This window comes from Nyctibius grandis, chromosome 8 (genome assembly GCF_013368605.1).
Source record: "Nyctibius grandis isolate bNycGra1 chromosome 8, bNycGra1.pri, whole genome shotgun sequence".
Lineage (NCBI taxonomy): Eukaryota > Metazoa > Chordata > Aves > Nyctibiiformes > Nyctibiidae > Nyctibius > Nyctibius grandis.
Window position 1 is genome coordinate 47,101,142 of NC_090665.1, and position 27,671 is coordinate 47,128,812.

General features: G+C 39.5%; 1 protein-coding gene across 3 annotated transcripts; it reads left to right on the forward strand.

Annotated features, from left to right (window-relative positions):
- Positions 1-145: 145 nt before the first annotated feature.
- Positions 146-26,450, forward strand: ATG4C (autophagy related 4C cysteine peptidase). 3 transcript variants are annotated; one of them, XM_068406756.1, is made up of 11 exons: positions 146-226; positions 3,828-3,958; positions 5,248-5,331; positions 5,984-6,217; positions 9,152-9,482; positions 11,409-11,479; positions 12,954-13,090; positions 16,585-16,663; positions 17,328-17,404; positions 21,661-21,780; positions 25,182-26,450. In XM_068406756.1, the coding sequence occupies exons 2-11, from the start codon at positions 3,883-3,885 to the stop codon at positions 25,350-25,352; spliced, it is 1,380 nt and encodes a 459-aa protein (XP_068262857.1). In that variant the 5' UTR covers positions 146-226; positions 3,828-3,882; the 3' UTR covers positions 25,353-26,450. The 3 variants fall into 3 exon arrangements, with proteins under 3 accessions (XP_068262857.1, XP_068262859.1, XP_068262858.1); XM_068406757.1 differs by lacking the exon at positions 146-226 and adding an exon at positions 325-400; XM_068406758.1 differs by lacking the exon at positions 21,661-21,780.
- Positions 26,451-27,671: the final 1,221 nt, after the last annotated feature.

Here is a 27,671-nt window from a genome sequence, read left to right on the forward strand (position 1 = left end):
CCAGCCCCATCGCCTCCGCCTCCCGCTGCGCCCCTTCCTCCCTCCTCCGCAGGCCCAACACCCACCGCCCTCCCGCTCCCAGCACACCCCGCGCGGGGCCGCCGCCCGGCCCGGCCCGCTCCCGCAGCGGCGCCCGCCGGGAGTTGTAGTCCCGCGCGGTTCCCGCACGGCTGGAGCCCCGGGAGGCCGCTCCCCGGCCGGCTGCGCCACGGAGCTCACCGGGCGGGTAAGCGGCGGCCCCCCCCCCCGCCTTCCGCCTGCGGGCGGTGGTCTCGCAGCGAGTCGCCGTGCGAGCGGCTCCTCCGCCCCCTTTACGGCGGCCGCGGAGGGCCGCGGCGATGGCGCGAGCGGGGCAGCGTTAAGCGCCCGCCGCCCCGCACCGGCGGCGGCTCCGTGAGGGGTGAGGAGGGACGCGGGGCGGGGGAGCGCGGCCCGCGGCGCCGGGCGGGATGAAACGCCTCAATGGTGGCGGCGAAGAGGCGGGCGCTGCCGGGCGTACCCGCGGGCGGCGGTCCGGCCCGGGGCTGCGCTGCCGGCCGGCCCGTCCGTGTGTGTCCCGTAGGGCCGGGAGCGCGCTCGGGGCTCTCCCGCTTCCCCCGAGCCCCGTCCCGGGGCGGGTGTGGCGGCCTGTGCCCGTACCGCCGGCGGGCGGCTGCGGTAACGGCGCTGCGGCGGCGGGTCACGGCATAACCGGGGCCGCTGGCGCTTCGCGGCGGGAGGCGGTTCGGGTCCCCCCCGGCCGCCTGCGCACAAAGCCCGCGGGAGCCCTTGTGCGGGGGTACAAAGCCCCGGCTGCGGGGAGCCGGAGGAGCGAGCGGAGAGGCGGCTTCTCTGCGAACAGCGCTCGCTGGGCTGCGAATCCTGGATGGGTAAAATGTTCGGTCTCTGCTACAGGTTTAAAAAAAAAAATCTGTTTTTCTTTACCTGCCCTTTACAGAGTGTTATTTCTAACTGTCTTAGTGTGTGTTTACAGCTGGAAAGGGGTGACTCCTTAAAAACGACCTCTTGGCATTGTTGTCTGTCAGGGACTTCTGCGTGGGTTTTGCTGGCTGTCATCGCTGCTAGTTCAGTGTCTTTCCAGGTAGAAAAAAGTGAAGAGGGTCTTCATTCTTAAATTAATTAATAAAGATAGTCACATTTAGACTTCATTCGTCCCTTTCGCTGCGGTTGCATTGGCAGGTTAGGTTGCTTTTCTGTTCTTGATGAAAACAAGTTTTCTTGTTAGGGAGGTTTTTTCCCATCACTGTTAACAAACAGCCACCTCGCTGCAATTGTCCCCTCTCAGAGACTGGGTAACGGGGCTCGGAGTGGACAAGACGTCGTTTTTCATTGAGCGGTGTGTCCTGCCGCTCTGTGAAGTAACATCGTCCTAGTAATGTATGTTCTAGATAACTTCTTAAATGAGACAACTTCAGTATAAAACCATTAGCTTTAGATTTAATAATGAGGGTTGCATCGTGCCTGTTGGGCTTGAATCTGTATTCGCTGTGACCTTCTCCTGATGCTGTTCCATTAATTTCAGTGGAACTATTACTGATGCCTTCTTAACACTGATGGGAAGAGCCTGCGTTTTTCCAGTGGAATAAATGTGCCTCTTTTGTGTCAGCATTCTTCTTAGAAGTCCTTTTCACGTCTTTAACATAATGCTAGGGAAGAAATGTAACTGGATGAAAGAAAAATGTGCTGCGATGACCATTGTCTTTTAAAGGAAAATGAGCTGCTTTCTCATTTCAATATTTTTTCCTTCAGGCCCTTTTGGAACAGTAGAGTTTGTTTCATTGCTAATTTTAGCCAGAGGGAGCTTTTATAGGTATTGGCTTTTAAGGCAATCAGTGGCCTCTGCATTTGACTGTGGCTGATTGATCACATGGGGACAGACTGGTCCAAACACACCTCCTGAAGAAGTCCATCTTACCAGCTTTGCCAGCTAGAGTCAGTGATACAGTCAGTCTTTCCTTTTTTTTCCTAAAGAAGAAAAGAGGAGAAAAAAGGCAGGAAATTAAACCGCAACCTTAAATCGTCTTTCTCTTCCTTCCCCTACAAAACCCCAGCTTAAGATGAGGCTAATCATAGCAGGGTTGTAGCCATTTGTTATTTTCACTAGCAAAGAAACCATCAGTCTTCCCCCATGTTTGAGAGCTTGAGTTACCTCTTGTTCTGTCGAAAAGTTGTTGACAGACTTTTATGAAATAATACAATGGAACAGCGTAGAACCGTGCTAGGGTTGGCTCGGGCAGTAGAGGGATGTTTTCCTTGCCCTACCTGCAGGTCCCAGAACCAGGGCATCTGTGCAGGTACCCTCAGGCTCTGAAGACATTGGCACCCCAAGATCTTCACACTCTCTTCAGTGACACTCTCAGGGGTTAGGTTTTACTTAAAATATGCTCCCAGGGGAGAGAAGGAACATGGTTTAGTCTTTGTCCCGCTTTTTATGCCCGTTCAATGGAGAATAACACATGGAAAGGTAAATACAGTTCTATTAAAGTAAGGAGGTTATGTACAGCATCAGTGGTGGTGTGTGCTCCTGGTCCAAGTTTATTCACTAAATGAGATAGCTCACTTGTTCACAGCATCATCTGGTGTTATCAGAACTGAGCTAAAAATTCAGTGCAGGTTGCAGTGATGTGCCACTATTGATCAACTTTTGATGTCACACAAGAGCTGTTGAAGCGGGAGCTCTTAATTTTTCAGCTATCTCTGCAAGGGTTTGGGCTACCAAGTGTCATCCAGAAAACCTCCTATATCAACTATTTTAAAGTGAACCATTGACAGAATACATGCAGTGAAGGAAGGTCTATTAATTAATAACAAACTTCCCGTTACTAAATGGTACAGGTGGACTGCAAAGGGAGTTCTGTCCCATTTCCTCGTATTTCTTAGGGATAAAGGTAGTATATAGATTCTTGCTGTATTGTTACCAGTTTAGGTTGCTTTTAAGGTGATGTTCATCTTGCAGTTCAGAAAGAGTCGGTAGAAGTGCATTCCCTCCCACCTTCCCCCTTGGAAAATTTATAAGCAGTTGTTACAAAATTAGTTTGCACTGTAGCGGTTTTTACCACCGTTTTACCACTCTCACTCTTGTGATACAGTTGAGAAGAGAGCCTTTATTGCACTGCGAGCACTAATTAGAAGAGATGAAGTAAACACTGATTTTTATGACAGTATTCTACTCATCTTTTGATGTTTTGATGTCTAGCAAGTTAATTCTATACAAAATTATGTCACTATTACTACACACATTTTCAGTACTACGCATTTTCTGCCTTGCACACGTAGAGCAAAACGTGTTGCACTTTGTCTTCCAGTTCCTCCAACGCCTGTAAACTTTGGCTTAGAAAATTCTTGATTAGAAATCTGAAACTAATGCTGGTTTTAAAATCCAGATTTGTTTATTGGTGCTCAGAACCCCTGATGGGGGGGGGAAAAAGTGCTGCTTGTATTCTACTCATCAGAAAAGAACAGCATCTATTCTATTTAGTGAATGCATTGTAGCTCTTTATTTCACTGCCAGTTAGAACGAGTGTGCTCGTCTGCCAGCACAGGTTATATGCTCTAGATCAGTTTGTTGTGCAATAGAGAGCTGTTGGAGAACATTATATTTTATTTAGCTTTGTATAGTAATTTTATTGGTGTATATTTGGAATTAAATGGTTTTATTACTTATTCATGGAACATGTGATTGCTTCTCAGTCCCTGGTAGTGGAGGATTCTGCAAGTTTATTGTTGTTTCTGGTCATGTTAGGCTTAAGTACCTAAGTGGGCTGGTGGTGATAGTCTACCCTGTGTTCTCAGTGTCCATGGATGTGTTTATATTTCTGTTTTTACAGTAGCAGAATTGAACGTCTTACAAGACAGCGATGGCTTTTTCCCTAGAATTTGAATATGGAGGCCACAGGGACAGATGAAGTAGAGAAGATAAAATCGAAGTTTATGTCTGCATGGCACAACATGAAATACAGTAAGTGAAACAGTGGATGGTAAGATCCTGTCTCCATTGAAATGAGTGGAATGTTTCTTGTTGTCATGAGTGGGATCACGATTCATATTAATAATAAAAATGCAATATGGCCCTTGAAGCCATTTTTACTTTTGTATAATAAACAGCCAGAGTAAACAAACTTTAGTTGTTCATTTTTCAAATAAATTTGCATAATTTCTTCTAAAATTTCCTATTTTGAAAAGAGTAAATACATTATGTCAATGACACTAGATTTGCATAGACCTTTAAATGGGGAGAATATGGAATCATCTGTGCAAAGATTTTTTTATCTTTATATGTACTTTTCTGGAAAAAATAGGATGGTGTGTGAAATACAAACTCCACTGAAGAATCTACTTCACATACTTGAGTAACATACTTCTCCACAGTTGAACATCACTAATTTGTTTATAAGCAACCAAATTTTCAAGTGTGCCCTTTACTAATCTGTTCTTAACCTTAATTTCTCTACTTTCCCTCTAGGACTGAGGTTGCTCAGATTTAGCACCAGGTTTCTGATAAATTTTGTTAATTCTCATAACTGAGCCTTGGAGATGTCTGGCAAGATGAAAAGATAGTTTTCTTCTGCTTTCTTTAAGGCTACCATGTGGCCGAAGGGGAATAGTAGTCGCTACACCCTATATGTGATAGGAAGAGTTCAAGAAACTCTATGGACTTAAGATATAAAACACCACAGGATTTAGACTTAAGTGAAAAAGCTAAGGTCTGGGACACTGTCAAAACCTAAAAACTGAATTCTGGCCCTTTGAATTTGTACAGCATATACTACCCTTTTTTGTGTCTGAAATCTGCAATTAAATTTTGTGATAAGCTATGTTTAATTAATCCTATGGGAAAAGCAGTACTCTTCATGCATTTTCACTGGTCGTATGTGAAGCTTATTGTATGTTATTATAGGGGTTGGAAACCTCACAGAATCAAACTATGTGGTAATGAATGCACAGTAGAGACAAAGAAACTTAAGCTCAGCTTTAGCATTTCTGTGTCCTAACAATTTCTACACAGTAGTACCAGTATTAACATTAAACATTCATCTATGGGTAATATCGTTACTTTTAAACCATAACTCTTAATTGTGTTTGTAGAACTATTAAACTTCTTGTTATTTATGAAAGCAAACCCCAATTTCAGTACATTCTCTCTGTATTCCTCTTCCATGGGTTACTTTTGGCTTAACCAGATGCTATTAGAAATTCCTTTTTGGGATACTTCGGTCACAAAGTTGTATTTTTTTGCATCTATTTTAGGTTGGGTGTTGAAAACAAAAACTTACTTCAGTAGAAACTCTCCAGTCTTTCTGCTGGGAAAATGTTACCACTTCAAAACTGATGGTACGTACATACCACTTAATTCATTCCAATCTTGTTCAGCAGGAGCTCTGTGGATATATTTTTAATCTTCTAGAAAGACCCTCATTAACAATTACCAAATTCAAAATGTAAATATGAAAAGCTTAGAAAGTACTAATTTAAATGTCCAACACCACCACTAATGCAACCCATCCTAACCTGCTTCATTCAGATTCTACACTGAAGTCTTGTTCTTTCTGTAAATATTAGTGCTGTAATTTGCACTTTATTTACCTATCAATTTGAGATTTTCTTTCTAAAACCTCCTAAATGAAATAGTGGCAATAGCTGTACAGAGAGTCACTACACCAACACCTTTGTTATCATTTTCTGGTGTTCTAAGAATCTTTTCTCTATTTGACCATTTACTTTTAGGTGAAATAAGCAGTCGCTTACTTGCAAGTCAGCAATTCCATTGGCACAGTTGGCTGCATTGCTCTTTTTTTTTTCAGCTGGCCCATTTCTATGGTGTTTGCCTTCCAATTTTGCTTTCTTGTATTTGAAGTGATTGTTACTTTTTGCAAGTTTGCCCTGTCTTTCTAATAGAACAGTTGTATTTTCCTTCTACAGTGTTACTTTCCTTCTAATAACAGAAGTGCCATACCACGTTTTAACTGAAATTTGTGCTTTGCAGAATCCGGTGAACTCTCTACAGATGGGTCCAATTTTGATAAAATCAACGTGGAGATTTCAGGAAATGTTGAGGAGTTCCGTAAAGATTTTATTTCTAGAATATGGCTGACTTACAGAGAGGAATTTCCTCAGATAAAGGGGTCTGCACTAACAACAGACTGTGGCTGGGGTTGCACACTGAGAACTGGTCAAATGCTGCTGGCTCAAGGTCTTATGCTTCATTTTCTCGGTAGAGGTAAGTTACAAGAGAAGATCTCTGTGTTCAGCATGATAAGCCTGAGTGTTCTGTAGGGAGTGTGATGGTCTTTATGTAGCCCAGATCTAAAGTGCAAGCTGATTTTGGTTCTGGACTCCTCATTGATATTGGAAATGTTACGTTGCATCAGAGCAGTGATCTAGCTGTCTTACTCTTCCATTTCTGAAAAAGGGAATACCAAGGTGTGTCAAAGGAAGATACTGGAAACTCCACAGAAGCTAACTGTGAAGTAAAATACCACAAAAATTTGTGATCCCATACCTGGGTATTGTTATTATCCATGCAAGCATCCAGTTCTCTTTAATCTGCCTCACTTCTTGAACTCAAGGTGTGGAACTGAGTTCCACAGCCCATAGCTGTGGGCTATGGCAAAAGTGATGTTCTTTTATCAGTTTTAAAGTTGTACATTATTCAATTCTTCTAGTATTAATATATTGAGTTAATAGAAGGAATCTCATCTAACTTCAATACATCATTCTTTGTGTTGAAATTTTCACTATTTCATTTCCTCCCTTCCCCCTCATGTACTTACAGAGGAACTTCCCTTTTGTTCTTGCCATTGTCTATCTCAAATACTCCCTCAGTCACAGTTGTTTCAAAAAGTAACTTTAGGAGACTTGGAACAGGTTTCAAAGGCTGAGCCTGCATGTCCTTCCCACTCTTCCAAGCTGAGCCATGTCCTGCATAGAGGTATTTTTGGTTCTCACTGTTAACCTCCTTTTCTTTTCACCCTCTTCTCAATCCTTTTCGTAATCTACCACATTGCTCCTTTCAAACAATTGGTCCTGTCCTTTGTCACCACTGCTTGTTGTCAAAATGATCCAAGACATGGCCTGAAGCCACCCAGGCATGTTAGAGAGAATACAGTGTATTGTTTGCTCAGCCATTTGTTGGATCCCAGGAATACTTCAGCAGACGATAGTTCTGAAAGCCTGTTTTGATAATAATTTGTAGTTACTGTGCAAATATGATGTAAGCTGTGAACATAGTCCCAAACAAGCTGCATCACAAAGTCTTCTTTCTTGGCAGTGTCATGACTGAACTGTCAGCTTGGCTTACTGAATGTTCCTTTTGCTGTAGATATTTAAGTCATAAAACATTCATTATACCTTTCAACTGACTGCACATATCAAAACGTATGAAAATACTTCTGCTGAGAATACAAATCCCTTAAATATAACTTTTGTTATATGTACATTTAAAGAAATAAAAAAAAAAAATCTGATCAGACGACTGCTTATGAGTAGGAATGCATAACGGCTTGTTCTGAAGTAACCTGAAACAAAAAAGCCCCAGGTTTATATCTTTAAAATCCACGGTTACAAAGAATTCCTTGCGCTGTCCCCCATGCATCCTAAATTGGAAGGTGATTTGGTGATTCCGGAGTGCTAGTGTTTCTGTGGCAATCCAAATGTGTAGGAAAATGGAATATGTATGGTCTTGCTGGGCTACTTTTCTCATCACCTAGTCTTCTGACAGCTGGTGAATTATCTCTTGAAAAGCTTTTTATGAGGTCTGGGTAGCTTTTGAAACATATTTAAGTGTTTACATGAAGTTTTTCATCGCTGTTTGCTCTTTTCCCAGAGATGTTTTCATTACAGTTTAATAGTATTGTTTCTGTTACGAAGCAAAACTTGACTGCAGTTACTAGCTGGAATACTTACACTTCCACTGCTATGTAGAACGTTCCAGATATTGCTGAATGATGTTGTAAATTAGTTTTTATTTGAAATATTAAGATACTGGTAAGTTTTACTTTGAAAGGCCTGTGCTTAAGGCATCGACTTAAATTTGAAAGTCACTCACAGGAATAGCAAGGCCTGTGTTGTTGCCTGGGTGTTGAGGTGTTGGAGCGAGTCCAGAGGAGGGCGACCAAGCTGGTGAAGGGTCTGGAGGGTCTGACCTCCGAGGAACGGCTGAGGGAGCTGGGGGTGTTTAACCTGGAGAAGAGGAGGCTCAGAGGTGACCTTAGTGCAGTCTACAACTACCTGAAGGGAGGTTGTAGCAGAGTGGGAGTCGACCTCTTCTCCCAGGCAACCAGCGATAGGACAAGAGGACACAGCCTCAAGCTTGGCCAGGGGAGGTTCAGGTTGGACATTAGGAAGCATTTCTTCTCAGCAAGGGTCATTAGCCATTGGAAGGGGCTGCCCAGGGAGGTGGTGGAGTCACCATCTCTGGAGGGGTTTAAGGAAAGCCTGGACATGGCACTTAGTGCCCTGGTCTAGTTGCCATGGTGGTGTCAGGGCAATGGTTGGACTCGATCCCAGAGGTCTCTTCCAACGTGGTTGATTCTGTGATTCTGTGAAATGCAGACTGCAGATACTGAGCTGAATAATATTTAAACAAGTTTGTCTTGTAATCCAGGCAAAGAATTCACAAATTTAGTGAATAAAGAAATCTTGTCTTTTTTTCTGCTCATCTGCTTTGACATTTTGCAGGAAGAAGTGTTTGTTTTTACATGAATGATTCCTCAGGTTTGTCTATTGTTTAATAACGTCACAAACCAGAAGAATTTAAAAACAGCTTTTGGAACTTCTTGTTTGACTTGGATAAAACTTTTTAGATGGTCCTTAATAGCTAATTTTCAAACGTTTAATAGATAAGGTAGTTCTGACCTGTGCCTTGTATATCTTAACTGACTGGGATCATGGAGTCTGACCTACTATGTCAGCATAAATTGCTAACAAATGTACTGTTGGTAGTCTTTCATTTCACCTATCATACAGCAGAAAATAAAAACAAATCATATTCCACTTCAATTCTTTGTTTTATGTTTTAACACTGACGTTTGCATCTCGGTATGTGAAGTATACATTACTGGCTTGGGGAGCATGGGGGAGAAAGGGATGTGCTTTGCTAATTATACCAAGTTAATATTAAGCCTAATACATGTCTTAAAATCTCTTGCTGCAGCCTGGGTCTGGCCAGATGCGTTGGACATTGACAATTCAGATTCTGAATCATGGACAGCCCACACAGTGAAAAAGCTGACAGCATCATTCGAAGCATCGCTTACAGCAGAGAGAGAACCCAAGATCCTGTCAAATCATCATCGGGGACCATTAAAGAGAAACTGTGATGACAACGAAAGGAGAAATGAAGTTTATCATAGAAAAATAATTTCTTGGTTTGCCGACTCTCCGCTGGCAGCTTTTGGCTTACATCAGCTGATAGAGCATGGAAAGAAGTCTGGGAAAATTGCTGGCGACTGGTACGGGCCTGCAGTCGTTGCACACATTTTAAGGTAAAAATACCTTTAGTCTTTGTTGTTACCGTGCCTTACACGTTACAGGAGAAGCATTTCAGAGTGTCATGAGATTACTTCAGCTTAATTGAGCATCTAACTTCATTATTGGCTTTGTGAAGTGTCCATAGTAGTAGCAATTCTTTTCAGACGCAGGAAGGGAAACAGCAGTAGGGGCAGGAACTGAACTCTTTGTTCCATCTTCTTTCAGGGAAAAAAAACCAACATTCCTGTTTTCCTGTACTTTGGGCAGTAGAAGGCCCAAGTACCTCTCCCAAACCTGGGCTTTTAAGTAGAGCTGCATTTAATGAAATGTTCTAAAAACTAACCAGTCTTTCAACCTTGGAACATGCATAACATTATAGATTTTTTTTTTTTTTTTACTGTAACCTGGGGGCTGTAATGTACTGATAGTGTAATGAAATGTCAGAGCTAAAATTGATGTTTTCAGCATTTCTTTGCACACATCAAATTCTTGTGAAACTGTAAATGTATGGGACTATTAATATTATAATTATATCACAGTAAAAGTAAAGGGTCTGTGACATTCAGTGTGGTTAAAAAAAAAAATCGAAAGTCAAATTTCTCCATACTATGAGCCCTTATATGGCATTTCTTTGAATATTACCAATTTTTTGTTTGCTTTTGTTTTCTAGCCTTATGTGCTTATGTTCTTAGTGAATTCCAGTTTACCTATGAACTGAATCAATAATAAGTCATTTAAGCAGCAGAAGCCAAAGTTCATATGTTTATCTATATATATGTGAATAGAAGAATTTGGTATTTAGTATAAAAGTATATTAATCTTAAGTGAACCTGTGCTGCAACAATCAGGTGTGTATGTGTGCATACAAGCAAATGCATGCAGTGATGTGAGAGGTTAGCATTATTTACATGTTTTCTTCTATTTTTTCTGAAGATGAAAACTGTCAGAAGTCTTTTTTCCTTGCTGTAAATTGCAGTAGCCTGTTTACCTAATGGGAGCAGGGGGGGATTTGGTCCAGAGCTCCATTTGACACAAACCCACTGGTGATTTCCAACGCTGCAAAGGTTTCCATTCCTAGATCTCCTTTCTCTCTTACAGCAGCACTAACAATGTATAGCTCTCTCATAACTTGAGAACGACTGCGTTAAACCATTCCTCAAAATATATTGTGAAATAAAGGGATAGTGACCATTTAATGCAAGTGTGTCATGAAGTCAAAGGCTAATCTTCTGTTTTGAACAGTTTAATTTCTTTACAAATGTTGTCCTTGATTGATGTTCATGCTTCAGACTATCGACATATATTTTCTTTTTAGTTTTTAGATCCATTACTCTTACTCTTTTGAGGCTAACCTAATATTGCAATTATCTTTTTGAAAGTTTTGGTGAAACCTTACAGCTTTTTTATGTGCCAGCCTTTATTTCCATAGACATGAGGTGCTAATTTGTGGCTAGTTGTATGAACTGAGGTCAACTAAAGAGATCTGTCAAGTTGAAAATAATATTTTACGTCAGCAAATTTAGCCCTCCTTATCCCAATATACGTGACAGAAAATTGTTATAAACAGGAAGAAACGAGGTAGTTAATATGAATTTAATTGTAAGTTAATGTGTTTCTTCAGGGTTTTTTTTTGTGGTTTTCATTATTTCTTCTAAATAGCCAGACATTGTCATCTTTGCTTGGGAAAAACATATTGCCATATACACTGGATCTTAGTACCCAGTGTTTACAAACAAACAAAAAACCACCCACCTCTCCCCCATCTGTATTTATCAGGAGTAGAAGGTGTCTTGAATAAAAAAAAACAAAACCACAAAAACCCAAACCAACAACAAACAATTAAACCCAACCTGTTTCTAAAAATCAAATAATTTCTGTTTCTTTACTCTTAATTTCTTTAAAATCTGAGATGAGTTAAATAGTTTTGTGTTTGTACTTAGAAAAGCTGTTGAAGAAGCAAGAGACCCTGAGCTACAAGGAGTAACAGTCTATGTTGCTCAGGATTGTACAGGTAAATGTTGTGATTACATAGATTTTTGCAAACATTTTTAGATGCTTTTTATGCCTTTCACTTTTCACCTAACAATAGAGCTCTAAGAGAAAAAAATAAACTCAAAAATGGGTCCACAAAACTGAGATTATGTAGACAAAGGGGTTCTTGATATATGCAGATGTTTGTTCTCTTTGAGAATGAGACATCACAACCTGAAAGCTTCATACATTGCTTTTTTGGTATCTTATAGTAAAATTCCAAGTCCAGCAAGATAACTTTTCCTTACAGTCTGCCTGTTGTAACTTTTTATTTTGGATTTAAATCAGTTAATAATCTGTTTTATACTTGCTTCAGTGTTGTTTTAGCAATAAGCTAGTAAGAAATTACGTATCTTACTAACAATAACCCCCAAAAAACAACCAAACAACTGAAAAATACTTCAGTTGGGTTTGTTTGTTACATTTTATTTGCCTTTTGCATCACAGGATTCTTTTACCCATTTTTCTAGTGGGGAAAAAAAACACTGCATGAGTCTCTTAGAATAGTAAGAAGCCATTTTCACTTGGAGTTCAAAGATGCAAGCAGGATCGTGAACCAGAGTCAGTGGTAACCTTTCTTCTGCTCGAATAAATAATCAATAACAGGCAGAGCAGCTTAGAGCTCTGGATATTCAGGAGCAGAAAACAATGACAAGATGAACTAAACTAAACGTGTGGTGAACGTTTACACTAATGATTAGTCTTTCCAATCTGAGCACAATGTGTTACCTCAGTAGCCATGTTTAGCGGCCAGAAATTTTAGTTATGTCATAACTGATCTTGGGGTAGACGAGAGGACAGACGAGACCAACATCCCTGGGTAATCAATCAAACTGGTTTTAAAGAGGCACTGTTTAATCATACACCAGAAACCAGTTTTATCTGACTTACAGTGACAGTGGAAACTTAAAATTCTATTAATTTTTCACTTTTTTGTTCTGGTGATGATTTTCTCATCTCTTAGTTTGGAGGCAATAAGCAATAATACTACATTAAGTTTTTTCACTCATTTTCAGTGACTGTGTTGTGTTAACTTTAGACAGTGAAATTTAGTATTTATTAAAATCGATTATTATATTTTTTCCTTTAACATGTAGACGTTTCTGTTAGTTGTGGGCTTTCAAGTTTTAAATTATTTATTTTAGAAGAAGTTTATATGAAGTGAATAAATATTTGTTGGCCTTCTCTTAGCCTACCCCTTCTGCATTTCCTGGGCAATGTGTCTTAGCTCAGCAGCAGCAGATTACCGTTCTACAAAACACTGCTGAAAATAAGGAGGCATAACACTGTTTGTCATCAGAGTCCCTCAGGAGTTCTGTTTCAGGAGGACAGTGATATTTTGAAGGACTGCAGTTTTAGTTTGTCAGACTAAGTGATGACATGTTGTAGGTGTGTCTTTGTAAAAGCTAGCGGATGTATTTTAAATATTAATATTTCCGTGTGTCTCCTTTCAGTCTACAGTTCAGATGTTATTGACAGACAGTGTTCTCTTATGGATTCTGGAAAAGCAGACACAAAAGCTGTAATTATATTAGTTCCAGTGAGACTTGGTGGAGAGAGAACAAACATGGACTACTTAGAGTTTGTAAAGGTATGAAATGACCGTTCAATCATTTTTCAAATAGTAGCACTAGGTGATACGAAAAGCGACTTCATGATGGTAATCTTCTACCTATTAAATGTGTGGTGGTGATTTTACAGTTGAAGGTTGTAAAGTTTGACTTTACAGATTTTAAATTTCCCTATTACAAGATCAGACATAATTGCAGAGCACATGATGTCCCTTGGTAAAGCAGTGATAACTGTCCTACTCCTGAAGTAGCTACCTGAAAAGATATTAATGCAGTGGCTCAAATTACAAATGGTAATTTAGTTACATATGCTGTTAGAGTTGTGCTATTTTAAGTATCAGTCAGCATTTTAAAATATAAATATACCAAATTCTGTTTCTTAATTTCTTAAATGCCTTATGGTTTAAGGTTGTTACTTGTCTGTTCTTCCCATTTTCTTTTGCCTTTTTCTTCCCCTTCAGAGAGGGGATAGAATTTTTTCATATCTTTAGTCACTACTTCAGGTGTTTCTTCGCTCTCTGGACATTAGGATGAATGTTTCTAAGGACAGTAAGGACAGTAGCAAGCAGTTACCACAAATAAAAATGAACTGGAAAAAAGTAAAACTCAAGGAGAAAGCGAAGGGGAGGAAGGTCTAAGCTGTCCTCTTTTTTCAGCAGAGGTTCTGCATATGGTGCTAACACCTGCAGGTGTGCTGTAATCCCACCTCTTGAGCACAAGAGTACTTCTTTCAGTGAAGACATTGTTCTCTTAGCCCTGCTCCTTCATCATTCTCCACGCTGCTGTTTATCTGTCTTCAAATTCTTGTTTTAATTTTTAAAATACCACAATGTTGTAGCATGAACAAGATCTGAGTCTTACACCTTTTTTTTTTTGTGACTCTATAAAATTTTAGGAAAATATTTTTGTTTTTTAATGGCATGGGGAGACAGAGTGATGAAGCTTTTTATTTAAGTGATGAACTATTAAATTGTTTTTCTTTCCTAATTCTTTTCCTTCTATTTTCAGACAGTTGTCTTTGGAAAAGTTTTATTTCTTTTCTGATTAATTCTGACACAGCTAAGATAAGCCTGTGGTTGCAGATGTGGTCTACAGCCACCTTACTTTCCTTTCAATGTTAACTTCAAAAAAGCCTTTGAACCAGTGAGGTCCAGGCAAACACACGGTGCCTTCGGTTGTGAGCTGACAAACAGCTGCTTCTGCAGCTTTCATAAGGCTTTCTCAGCGAAAGAGAAGTGACTCCAGTTCTTTAATACTGGCTTTTATTATTGACAGATATCCATGGCTAGTTCTACCCTGCAGAGGCTTTCTCATACAGCTGGCTTTGCCGAGGTGATTTCTGCCTCTCCTTTACCAAGGCGGGTGCTGCCTTTTGCAGTCTGGTGTAATGGAGACTGTGATAAGAGGGCTTTCAATTGCCTATATTAGTCACTCCAATCTCTTGTCTTGACTGTTCACAAGAAGTGACTAAATTTCTTGGGGTCTGGATTTAAGTTAAAAATGCAGATTTTAGACTGTAGTACGAGAGGTAATTTTTACAAAGGATTTTATATTTATGGATGAAAATTGATAAATTTTTTATAATTCACTTTTACAAGAAAATTCCCATAGATTAAACAGTTATTCATTACTCTAAGTAGCTTTGTTCCCTTTCTGTTTCACTGGCAGAGGATCTGTCCTCCTTGGCTGTTTCAGCCTTTGCCTCTGACCTGCCTAAAAGTTCTGTAATGCTCAGCCATCGAGGAGCATTTTCTAAAAAAGCCTTCTTATTCAGAGTTTAAATAAGCAGCATTTTCTCTTAACCTGCATAAAACATGCCAAAGCTGACTGTTAGCATGTCAGGTTAGGGGTACAGCAGTTTTTGTTATGTTACATTACTTTAACGTTGTCTAAGCAGAGAAAATCTTATCTCAATGAGAAGCTTTGGTCTTATTAATATGTGAAATATCAATCATTTTGTTGAGAGAAATTTTCCCTACTTATACAACGATAATGTAATGGTTATACTTTTAATGGTTGATCTCTCAGATGAGAGGATATAGATATGACTGCCAGCTGATGGAGATTTCAGCCTAGCTCAGCTGATAGTCTTCTGGATTGCTGTCTCAGTTTGGGCCAGCGTCCAAATTTTTGGACCCAGCACTTGTCTAGTGCCACAAGAAAACCACTGTGATTTATGGCTGTTTAAAGGCTGTTCAGTTTTCGGAGTATTTAATGGTCTTGGACTTCAGTTGCATTAGCACAGTTGGGCTCAGCTTTCTGAAGTGCTCAATGTTGGCAAAATTCAGCTCCCACTGGAGCTGGTGGGTAACTAATGGAGAACCACGGTAAGCCAAGACTGAATACTCACAAAAATCTTAATGAGCCCTGTTAAGAAACAGAACCTCGTGAAAGCAAGAAGGGAGAGAAGGAGGAAAGTCCTCCTTGCCTTCTTCCATTCCTTTGCCAGGTGCTTCTTTTAATAGAGAAATGAACACAGTTGCTTTCTTTGGTGTCCATTGTCTGACTGCACCCAGAGCTTGTGGGTGATGGAGGCATTTCAGTGAATTATGCTACTGAAATGTTCTTACCTTGGCAAAATTGTGTGTATACAGGTAAATCCTTCTCCCTGGCACTAGAAGGTATATCCATAAAATCAACATTTTGTTATGTAGTGGTAAGTCTGCTAGGTCTGTGTGCTAACACAGACACGTGGATTACAGAACCCAGCTCTTCACAACCTGAATGAGCAGAAATACACTGGCAGCACTGGTGTGGTTGATAACCCAAGTCTGCCTGTCCTTGGTGGCTCCAGCTTTGCAGTGGCTGGAGGAGTATATTTCTTCCTTTACACCTCCAGACTGACAAGATCCCTGTATTTCACCCCACGTCCCTCTTTAAATGCCCTTCGGTGTATTTGCAATGTCTCTCTCAAAGTTGCTACATCCTGATGGCTCTGATTACCCTCACAGTCAAACTCCAGTAAGATTTATGGGGCTTGTCTGTTGTGTGTCTCTCTCTCCTCCCATGTTTTGGGCTGCTGTTTTTAGAGCTGTATCTTGTAATTACTTTTGCTTCAACTGGCATTTCTCCCTATGGTGTAAAAGTTCATACTCTAGACAGACTTCTGCATTTGAAGGCAAAAAGAAGAGAGGCCCCAGGGCCACAGAATGTAAATGTATGTGAACTCAGTAAATCTGAATACTTTTGTGTCTTTTGACTAAGCAACCTGTGCTCAACTTGTATGACATTATGTTTTGTCTCCTCCCTGAAAATGACACTGCCAATTCTCTCACTGTATGGGCATCCCATGAAAAGGGAGGACTTTCTCTGGAATATCTGGTGGTATGTTTTCACTTTGATCAGTTGTAAGCTTCTAAAAACTGAGTCAAGCCCCAGAAAATCATTAAGCCAGTCTTTAAAAAAAAAAAAAAGTTATTTGCCTAAAAACAGTAAAGAAAGAGCAAAGATTTTAATTCAGTTTAATACTTGTTCTGTTTAACACTGTCCTAATTATTTGATGTTCTGCTTATAGGGAGTTCTAAGCCTTGAGTATTGTGTTGGTATTATTGGTGGCAAACCCAAGCAGTCGTATTACTTTGCTGGATTTCAAGGTTGGTGTTTTAATATGTTACGTCTCTTCAATATTTTTCTTTAAGAGTTAGGAAGTTAATATCGAACCAGTGGGAAATAGCATGATTAAAATAGCAAAATGAGTACCTTATTAATTCATCATATCTACCCAAGTCCAGTCATTTGTCATTTACCCCATATAGTAATTGGATTCTGTAAAATGTACATTTAATTTCCGTTGTTGCATAAACAAGGCATAATTTATCTGTTTCACCAAACTTCAGGAGCCTTTGCTGTTCCTATCTGGCAGTTCTTATTTATGTATTTACTTTTTACTAGTTTAAGTGGTGTTAGTTGATGCTGAAATGACAAGCAATATATTCTTCCTGTCAGGATGAAGTAGCACAATACATTTTTCATATGCAAACTCCAGAATATAATTGTGTGTTTGTAAAAGTAATTTTATCACCAAAAATTAAATGACAGTCTCATCACTTTATAAAAATTCTGCTTATACAAGCATATTTGATTATGCAAAAGTTAATCTGTCCTGCAAAAACCTATGCTTCAGTCAATGAATATCAGCCTGGCAAGCAGTTACTTGCTGGCTTTTTTTTTTCAGCTGTTCTGCATAGAAATTGGATTGTAAGCAGTGTAATAATAAGGTGTTTTTTGAATTACTTGTCTTCTGTTTTGTCCTTGTAGATGACAGTTTGATTTACATGGATCCTCATTACTGCCAATCTTTTGTAGATGTCAGCATAAAGGATTTCCCTCTTGAGGTAGTATGGATATAGACCTGGCACTGTTTTCTTCCCATATGAATCAAACACTAATTATTTAGAGATGTTCTGGCTAGCTGCATCTTTATGGGTTTACAGTTACATGTTATTTATCCAAGTTCTGCCCTTCTTTATAGGCCCATAATCAACAAAAATGACCAGAGGTTAAAAACTCAATATGAGGTTTTAATTTTTACTCCATTAATCTTTGTTTGTTTCTTTTTAATGATCAGAAAGCCTCAAAAACTGATGATCACTTCATTTAAGTAACTTTCCATCGAAGAAAATAGAGAATATTTGGAGATCTTAAACCTGAGTTATTTGGATTTGGTTTTGTTAGTTTGTCTTTTTGGTAATTTTTTATTTTATTTTAAATTCAACTTGCAGTCAACATCATGGAGGGAATTACTGTAGTATTCAATAGTAGGAGCCTGTTGTCAGTTTGGAATCAGAGTTCCTATAGGTTTACCTGCTGCTTCTTTATCCAGGAATGCGTGAGATTTCTATACTGGAGTAGGTGGTTATCATTTTAAAGGTAACTTCTGCTCCTACCAACTTTGCAGGTCACTTTTATAGCTTCACACAAGTGGACATTTTTGCGGCTTGTCAGTGAGGTTTGTGGTTGACTAGATGAATTTTACTCAAGTCTCCTGAACTGTTTCTTTTTAACGAGTTTTATTATTATTTTTAATCAAGCTATTTTTATGGAAGCAGTTTCCAAGAAACTGACAGGGCTGAAATGTACATGCTGCATTTGTTCTTTCTTTCCCCTCCACCCCTTTCTAGGCCATGACTTTCTGGGTGCATCTAGATGTAGTGAATGCATCTTTTCAGGCTATGCCTAGGTCTTAACAAGCATGATTTTTTTTTTTATAATAGTGTTTTTCCTTTTCTTTAACCTCTTGCCAAATAACTTGCATTGAAAATAAATAGAGGTTATTAAAGAACTCGATTTACAAGTACCATGGGAAAACATTATCAGTTGTAGAAGTGTTCAGTGGCCACAGTACTCACAGTAGAGGTACTCAGTGCCATCCATACAAACTCTCCTTCTTGATCTTGTGTCCACCTGCCACATGAACTTCCAGCCTCCTCGGAGCAACTCTTCATTCAGTGTAGAAACACTCTCTGGGTGCATCCACTGCTTAGGACAGCATCGGCTGCTCTAGAACAGAGTTGGTTATTAGTAGTGGTTCCTCACGCCACTGTGTTCTGTGAAGTTAAGTACTCCTAAATGTGGAAACACAGCTTTGGAAAAAACATATTGCATGTAAATAAGGAAGAGGAATATGTATTTATCTCCACCACCCCTGAAATGATAGTTACTTAATGGGGAATTTTTAAAGTTTTGCAGTAAAGTCCTATAAACAGTGGAAGTGAGTCATATGCAACTCTCAAACTCACACCTGAGGACTGAGTAGGTGATCTTAAATTGACTCTTTACTCTTAACATTCCAAGTCAAAGGGTGTGTAACGAAGTTCTGTATCTTCATGGCTTCTGTTTTGTACAGCAGCTAAGAGTTAACTTAAACTGAGAACAGTGAGCTGCAATGGTCCTATCTATTGTTATCATTAAAAGAAAGATCTGTTAACATACATTGATCACAATACCTTAATCAAAATACCATCAAATAGTATTTAGGAAAAGTGCTTATATATATCAAAGGACTAATGTTAAATCCTAGGGCTGACTTCAAGCAAACACTACATATTTTTCAATATTTATGCTTAACAGGGTGCTTTAATTAGCGTGACACATAATATAGAAGTATAAGATTATCTAGAAAATGAGAGGGTTCTGAATTAAAAAAAAAAAGAACATAGCAGCAAAACTTATCAAAAAATATCGTAGACAGAAACTCTCATTATTTTTAGAGACACCTTTGGATTTACCCTGCTGAGGTATTTGGAAGAAGAGTTGGTGAGTTCCAGCTCTACCTATTCCTATTGTGGCAGCAGCCAGAGATTATAACCAAGATCCTTGCTGCTTTATGCTAATAACTGTAGTAAAATACAGTGCCTTCTCTGAAGATTTTACAGTTTAATTGGGTAAGACAGACAAAAGGTGGGAAGGGCACAGAGATGCAGAGCTGAAGTGACTTCCTTAAGGTCACACTATAGCTCAGTGACCAAACTACAAAAAATACACATCTTTTTGGTTTCTGTTCCCATGACTAATCCTCCAGATGCTGCAGGCTGGCATTAACATGAATTTCCAAATAATAATAAGGTTTTAAAATGTATTTTGAAAGTATGCAAGCTGCTAGCTTGGCTTGATCACATCCTAATGCTTTTCTGCAGACGGAAAATATATTGCAATTTAATGCTTAGTGCATTTAATAGTATTATATCTTTGTCCAGAAATGTCAAAAGTAAACAGAAATTGCTTTCTTAGTGTGGATAGTTGCTTGTTAGATTTATCTGTAGGGAGTATTTTCAAAATTGACAAATTGTCCAGAATAGGTTGGAAATCAATCCACTCTCTATTGGCTTCCAGAATCCATTTGTTTGGAGGAGTGGGGAAAAAAATCCCCATGCCTACCCACTTCTCTTTGTTGTGGAGTGATTTGTGTAGCGTTCTACTGCCCTGACCAGCACAGCACGACTGGAGTTACAACGTTGTTGCTGCAATGTGATATGCAAGGCAGGGTTCAATTTATGTACTTGATGACTCAGGAATGAATATTCAACGTACAATTTCTGCATATAAGATTTGAACATAATTAGGAGAAAAAGCAGTGACTGAAATCAGTCTTGTAGAAATAGTACTTCTCATCTTTGCTTATATTTTTTTAGCAGCTTTAACAGAAATACCTCTCTTAGGTTTATAATCACAAGTAAAGAACAATATACTTTAATATGTAAAACTATTACACTGACAGATACTCTCAGATTAGGTAATTAGCGCTGTCGTCTTCTGTAGATTGACTTTTCTGACTGGTAAAAAAAAAAAATTAAAAAAAAAAGATAAAATGGGTTTCTAATATACAGACTGCTTGATGTTAGCTCTCAGGGGATGCTGTTGCTATAGTCAAATTAGATTGTAGCAGTTGTGAGTTACCCTCTGTAGAGGAAACACACCGGTGTGGGTAAGAGATCTCCCGTGTTGCTCTGTCCTGGTGTTACTGTTGTGTTACTGAGCTGTCCTGGTCCTGTGCCGGCAGAGCTGTGGGCTGTGCACAGCTTAGATGTAAATGTGAAGGGAAATAGCACAGAATGTTCACTGGAGAATATTGATCACTGGGGGAAGTTCATGAAAAACCGCATCTGCGTTTTCGTGCAGTGGTGTCTCCGTTGCAGTGTGGTGCAGACGTGGTGCTGTAGCAGGATTGCTCGTGATTTAATAGAGGTAGGATGACAGGGTAGTCCTGTATGTTAGAAGCAGAATAAAGAGGACTACCTTTGAGAGACAGTCAGTGGTGACGAAATAATTTCAGTTATTAGACAATGAGCTTCACCAAAGCTACAGTTCCTGTAGTAAATCAACACATAATCAGGGTAAATAGCATATACATACCTTTTCTCTCATGGGCTGTGAATGAGGAGTGTGGGGAAGGCTTTTCTGTAGTTGTTTGTTTTTCCTTATAGCATGGCTGCTGATAGTAGCAGTTCACAGCACTGCCCGAGCATCATCTGTCATGAAAAGAGATTTCAGGTTAGGGAAAAAAACCCACATTTATAAAGCAGGGTGTGTTGTTTGGTTTTTTTCCTACTTGTGGATTATTGTAATATGGTTTTGCTTTTGTGGCTTTTGTGGGTGTTTTAACCCATTTCATTTACTAAAGGAAAATGCATGAGGTTGGTTTATTCCATTATGTCTCTTTTATAGAGGCTGGAGGAGGGAAAGGGGCAATGGGCGGTGGTAGGAAAGCGGTAATTGTAGGATAGTGCAAAAGCTGTTACAAATTCAATTTGCAGAAAAGCATTCCCCTCCTCTGCCTTGGGAATATTCATAAAGTACCGCTCGGAGCGGCAGAGCTTTGGCAGATTTCAAACTAACACGGTGGTGTGTGCAAGTTTGGTGAACGCAGGGTAAACAGCAGGAGGTTTTATACGTGTGGAGAAGAGTGGAATTACTTGAACGTTTTGGGGGGGGGTGGAAGAAATAACTTCAAAAGCATGTGCTGGGTTTTAATTCAAGTGATCCAGGGGATTGTATGTTAGAGCTGTTGGTGGAAAAAAAAGTAGGTGCATTGATCTGTACCATTCTCAGCCTTAACTACGTATTTCATGTTTTTTAATCTTGAAACTTGCAGTCATTCCACTGTCCTTCTCCCAAAAAGATGTCATTCAAAAAAATGGACCCGAGCTGCACGATAGGATTTTATTGTAGGACTGTGCAGGACTTTGAGAAGGCTTCTGAAGAAATCACGAAGGTGGGTGTCGGAGTTACCGAGTCGATTCCTCAGCCAGAACAGTGTACGGATAAGGGGAGACAGTCGGCTTCGCTCTTCCAGGCATCGTTCTTCTCTTGATATTTCTTGCTGCTTTTGTAATCATGAGCAATCTAGGGTTTTTTTCATTTCATCCCATTGAACCAATACGTAAAACCCGGGAGAAGCAGGGTTGCGTTGGGAGGGGCGTCTCCCGTGGAGCAGGCGATGGAGCGGGGCCGGGGCGGGCCCACGAGGTGGCACTCGTGAAGTGGGAATATTTCCACAGCCAGCCCTGGCCCCTGCCCCAGGGGGTGGTGAGCGGGCAGTCAGGCCCTCGGGAGGGATTTTGTTTTTTTCTTAAATGGAAGTATTTGATCAAGCCAAAATTGTGTATTTTCTCTTGTTAGCGTAAGTGCTTTCTCAGGTGGCATTTCTGTGTAAAGCTGTGTGTGTGATTTGGGAACAAGGTTTTGAAGTCTACAGAGCAGGTATCACCCAGCAAATCTGTCTGATCGTGTCCTTCCACTTTAAAAACACTGGTATAGGTTCATTTAAGTTCAAATGTAACTGACTTTTTTCCCCTTGATTATTACAGCATGTGAGTGTATGAAATGCAGCATTATTAATATGTTGTATTCGACGTGGTAGCAAATACCTGTGTGTTGTGATTTTACCAAATAGCCTATGAAAGGATGCAGTGGCAGCAGAAGGTGGTCACAATATTAATATTCTAACAGTGTAGTTATCACAACAGCGCAAAGAATTAACGTTTGTACAGCATTTTGAATGTCCTGTTAAGTGGTATTAGTATTATAGCCAAAAAAGCATTTTTAAACTTAATACTGTATATGTTCTTCAGTAGATATTGATTGATCTGAAGTCGTTTCTGATTCTTACACAGAGAGGTAGAAAACAGATCTGAAGAAATAGAAGTTCCTAAGCAACAGATATATGGAAAGTTTAAATAGTGAAGTTTCTATTCTTCTTCCATGTTTTCCTGTTCTATCATGTATGAGAAAGAGTGTAATAACATGGTAAAAAAAAAAATCTAATTACAAAATCAGTTTTCTTGGAAGTTCTCTTTCTCTTTTTTCCTTCTTTCTTTTCTTTCAAGTTTGGGATTAAGTACATTTCTTTTTCCGAACATATATTGTGAAAATACTCATGGCTGATCTAAGTCTTGGGCCTGTTATCCTGGTATTTTAGACAGAAGTTCTTTAGTATTAGTGACATTATTTTATATAAATATGTTTCAGGCACAGTAAGTTTGAAAGGAGAGAAAAGTTTGGATACAAGTACAATGTGAGAAACATTCTATGATCTTTCAATCCTTCCTTCACATCCTTTGTTTTTTCCTGCTCTTCCATTATTTTTCCCTTTGTTTGCAATTTGAGTGCGATAACTCTTGAACTATAAAGCACAGTATACTCCCAGTGTGCCCTGTGTAGGCTAGACTAAAAAATTCAGGCCCTCGCTGCTGTTGTGGGCAATAAGAGGTGGGAGGAAAGATTTAGCTTTTATTATTTGAGAATAAACCTTATGAGCCGTATGTTCGGTGACAGAGAAATTAGGGCATTGAAGTCAAAGGCCCGAATGGAGCAACTGGTGAAACTCCATCCAAATCACATTCAAGTTACCCTTTCTTGCTGTACTTGCTAGTTAGGCAGCTATTGTTAAGTAGTTTAATAATATTGAGAATTAAATAGCTGATGGATTAAGGAGACCTGGAAACACATCTAGACTTGAGAAGGCTGGATTTACCAACTTAGGTCTTGCGCTTCCAGCACACGTACCGAGCAGGCACGGCAGTTTCTGTCCGGCTTCTCAACACCATGTGGCAGATCCAAGAGGTTAGAAAGAAGCTCTGGCCTTGCATAGCACCTGAAATGGCTTTGCCTTTTCCTGGCCGCAGCCTCTGCTGCTACTTTACATTGTTACTTAACTGGTACCAGGCTTGTCTTTCTGTTAATGCAGGGAATTGTTTCCCTATCAAAACCCATGACGGCCAATAAATAATCCCCTTGGGCTACAACTGCATCTGCCTGTTTGTGGCCCAGCTTCTTAGCAGAAATTAAAAGTTCTCTGAAGAACTGGACTGGATGAGTGCTGAACTTGGACGTGGTTCAGCACAAAGAATTAATTATTGCAGTGACAACAGTGGCAGTCTAACACCGAAATGCTAAAAAATATTGATGTTTATCAATAAACTTCTCTGTAGAAATCATCACAGCGGTATCTAAAGAACTTGCAGGTTCTTTAGTTTCCAGTTACCTGTAATCACTGAGTGAAAGGCAGGTTGATAATAATTGCACTAATCTTAACCAAGTTCAGCTCGACTCTTGTGTAGGCATTTGTCTGTCCAGCTCGTGTCCTGTAGTTAGTGTTTCATCACCTCCCTCAGCACACAGAGAGAGGTGTTACATGTACCTGTAGGGAAGGAAGTTTCAGGGAGAGTTGAACACAGACAACGGCAGTGGGACTGCAGGTGTGTTTCTGTCCTGTCTTGGAGGGACCATCTTTAAAGGTGCGTTGGCTGGTTGCTCACCGTGCATTCCCCAAGATGCAGTAGTCGGGTGAGTTTTCTGTTGCAAACTTGCAAGTAGGAGCTGGCCTAAGTCCACCCGTCCACAGACCAGCAAACAGCCTTCACATGGCTATCAATTCCTGTTCCTGCTCAGCCAGCTTGTGTTCAGCCCCTAGAGATGAAAAGGTTTGGATCCAATTATCTAGTCTGCTCAAGAAACAAAGCATTTGTACGTCTTACAAACTTTTTTTCCCTAATGCTCATTTGTTACTCTTCCTCTCCTTCCTTAGTATTTTTCATTCCCCACCAACCGCTTTCTACATGCTCAGTTTTCTTATTTATAAATGGAGATTTTTGGCACCCTAGTCACCACAGTCTGTTACCGTCATCAATCTGTTCTTAGCCATGTGCTCTTGATTGGCTTATTTACATAGGTGTATGTGTTTAAACTTTTAATAAAAACATTTATTATTCTACATGCTGATTCTACAATAACAATATCTCCCTGAGATGCTTAGTTGCCACAGAATTCATACCTGTGCTTGAGGAAAGCGTTATGGCCATCAACTATTCTGCAGAATTTTTTATCTTCCTACAAGAGCTCCAGCTGCACTGAAACAGCACATAGAGGTGATCTGTGTGGAACAAGATGCAGGGTTAGGCATAAAATTAGCAGCTACCTGAAGAAGAAATGGAAGTAAATGTTTAATGGGAGAAGGGGATGTTTAACTTGTACTGTGCTTTTGTTTTAATATGATGATAATAAAAATTAAAAATGCATTTTTTACTTTGCAGTCACCATCAGATAAATATCACTACTTACTGTATTTCTTCTGTTCCAGTTAACGTTTTATCTGGTATGTGTTTTACATTGTAGATGCTGCAGTCTTCATCTAAGGAGAAATATCCTGTGTTTACTTTTGTAAAGGGTCATTCTAGAGACTATGACTTTGCTTCCAGTCCACTCCATGAAGAACATGACCTTTTCTCTGAGGATGAAAAGAAAAGATTAAAAAGATTTAGTACAGAGGAGTTTGTCTTGCTTTAAGGACGTTTTACACAAGATTATTGGCAGCTGTCCAGGAGAACACTTGCTTTTTAAAAAATAAAAAATGTATGTGTCATCCTCCCCCAAAAAGGCAAGCTGTGCTGAAATCGGTCTATTTTCGTAAAGACGATAATGTTTTATATGTTAATAGTCTTTGAAATGTCATTTATAAATGTAGTTACTAATTATTTTTGTTCTCTACTTGTTGGTTGAGTTTAATGTTACGTTGTGCTGGTGAATACAGAAGGCGTTGTTTGGAGCCAGGTACGCTGAAATTGCCTACGTCCTGGTCTTGCCCTCTTGGAAAGCTTGGCGAGTCCCTAAAGCCCAACTTGTGACCCTCATGTGTTAGTCCAGGACAAATCTGGAGCAGAGGCGGCCAGATACATGTGGGGTTTCTGTTATGGATGCATATCCATAGGTTTTGAGACCATAATATTTCTGTTTGTAAGCAAAATTTGAGTTCTCTATTTGTGCAGTGAGGGTAGAACTCGTCTGTCTTGCTACGTAAGCCCAAATAATAGTGAGTGCTGTACCTGTGACACCCACCCTGAGCAGCACAGTGTGAGAAAGGTGAGTTTGATATATCAGCAGTAATTGTCAGTTGCAATACTGATATAATTATATAGGCTGAATTGTGAGTTAAGATACTATTTAGCAGTATGATTTTATAATGGTTTCTCATTAAGCTTGCTTTGGAGCCGTAATATGAGGAGTGAAGATAAAGTATTACCTTTCCCCACAATTTTTAAAGGTTATACTATTAATATTAACTGCAACCAATCAAAGCAGCTTAAGACAATTATTAGAAGAGAGCAGTGTTTGTTTCCTGTTTCAACTACTATAATGTTGAGGCTTCTCTCCTGGTAGTGCAGCTTTTAAATCAAAGCAAAGGGAGGAGTGGATGTCCAAAATTCTGGGCTGTGATTTTTTTTTTTTGATACATGTTATTACTGTACAAATGATGACTTGATGGTGTGTGTTCTCAGATTGCAAACAAATGTACATAAATAGTTTCATGTTTTAACAAAGTAAATGCAGTATTTAAAATACGTATTAACGCTGCTTGGGAAATAAAAAAGGTGTGAAAACATTAAATGCATGTGCCTTTTATATTACTATTAGATCCTCTAAGAGTGAATATAATCCTGCATCTAAAACAATATTGTAAGGTGTGAATACTATGTTTATTTGCAATAAAGGCAGATTTTATTGTTGTGTTGTAAACCAAATGTTAACCTATTCTAAGTGCCGTTCAGGCACAGAAGGCACAAATGTTGCCGATCCAAATAATAAGCATCACGTGTATTCATTAAAGCACCTTTTTTTCCTTTTATGAGGAAGAAGTGACTAATAGATTGCAGGCAGAACTAGATCAAGTATGGATACGTGTCAGGGCCGGAGTGTGCACTTGCATGTGTTAATTAATATGCCGAAAAGTCAGAATGAGATTGTGTTCACTTGTTTTCAGGAAAAAAAAACCCCACACATCATTTGTCTAAATTAGTAACCTCTGCACTGCTGATTCCTACTAATAATTGGCATAATATTACTTCTAGATGCTGCATGTATGTGAGGATGTTTGGCTTGATCTTATTTAATATTTTTCATTAATAGCCCAGAAGAGGGAGTAAACAACATATTTATGGAATTTAGATGTCAAAATGAGGAGAATTGTGAATGTCAGTGAGAGCTAGAAAAGAGAAGATGCCTGTTTAGTGAAGCACAAGTTAATGCAGCTTTAGCAGAAATAATGCAAAACCGTTGAGTGGTTCCTTTGGGTAACAGGGGACAGGAAATTAGACGTGAAGTTGTACTTTGCTTTTGAAAAAAAACTGAATCAATAACGTCTTTTCCATTTACAGCTTCTGTTGTTGTAGTTAATAACAAAACGTAATAAGCTTCAGAGGCTTTAATGCACACGAGTCCGCAATATTTGTGATGAAGTTGAAAGTGATGCTGAGTTACGTGAAACTAAGAAAAATATATAGTTGTACAGTGGACTATTTTCCTGATTATGTGGTGTTTTTATTTTTTTAAATGAAAGTTACTGTACAACACTAATGTATGTCTCAAGTCATAGAAACAAAGACGCACATCTCTTTTGAAAGACTATCCATCCTACCCCACTGCAGTCTTCAGCCTTCCTGTTGTTACTGGGAACAAGCCTGGCCATTGGGAAGGCGTCAGAGGAATGGCTCTTCCCATGCTGCTCGCCAAGTACACTGACAGTTTGGGACAGGCAGGGTGACAGCCTGGAGAAGAGGAGGCTCAGAGGTGACCTTATTGAAGTCTACAACTACCTGAAGGGAGGTTGTA

Bases quoted from the DNA above. Each gene is read 5' to 3' on its own strand.
- ATG4C (XM_068406756.1), top strand. From the start codon at position 3,883: ATGGAGGCCACAGGGACAGATGAAGTAGAGAAGATAAAATCGAAGTTT. The intron at 3,959-5,247 runs GTAAGTGAAACA...CATCTATTTTAG, and splicing joins ATGGCACAACATGAAATACA to GTTGGGTGTTGAAAACAAAA. The intron at 21,781-25,181 runs GTGGGTGTCGGA...TTTACATTGTAG, and splicing joins CTTCTGAAGAAATCACGAAG to ATGCTGCAGTCTTCATCTAA.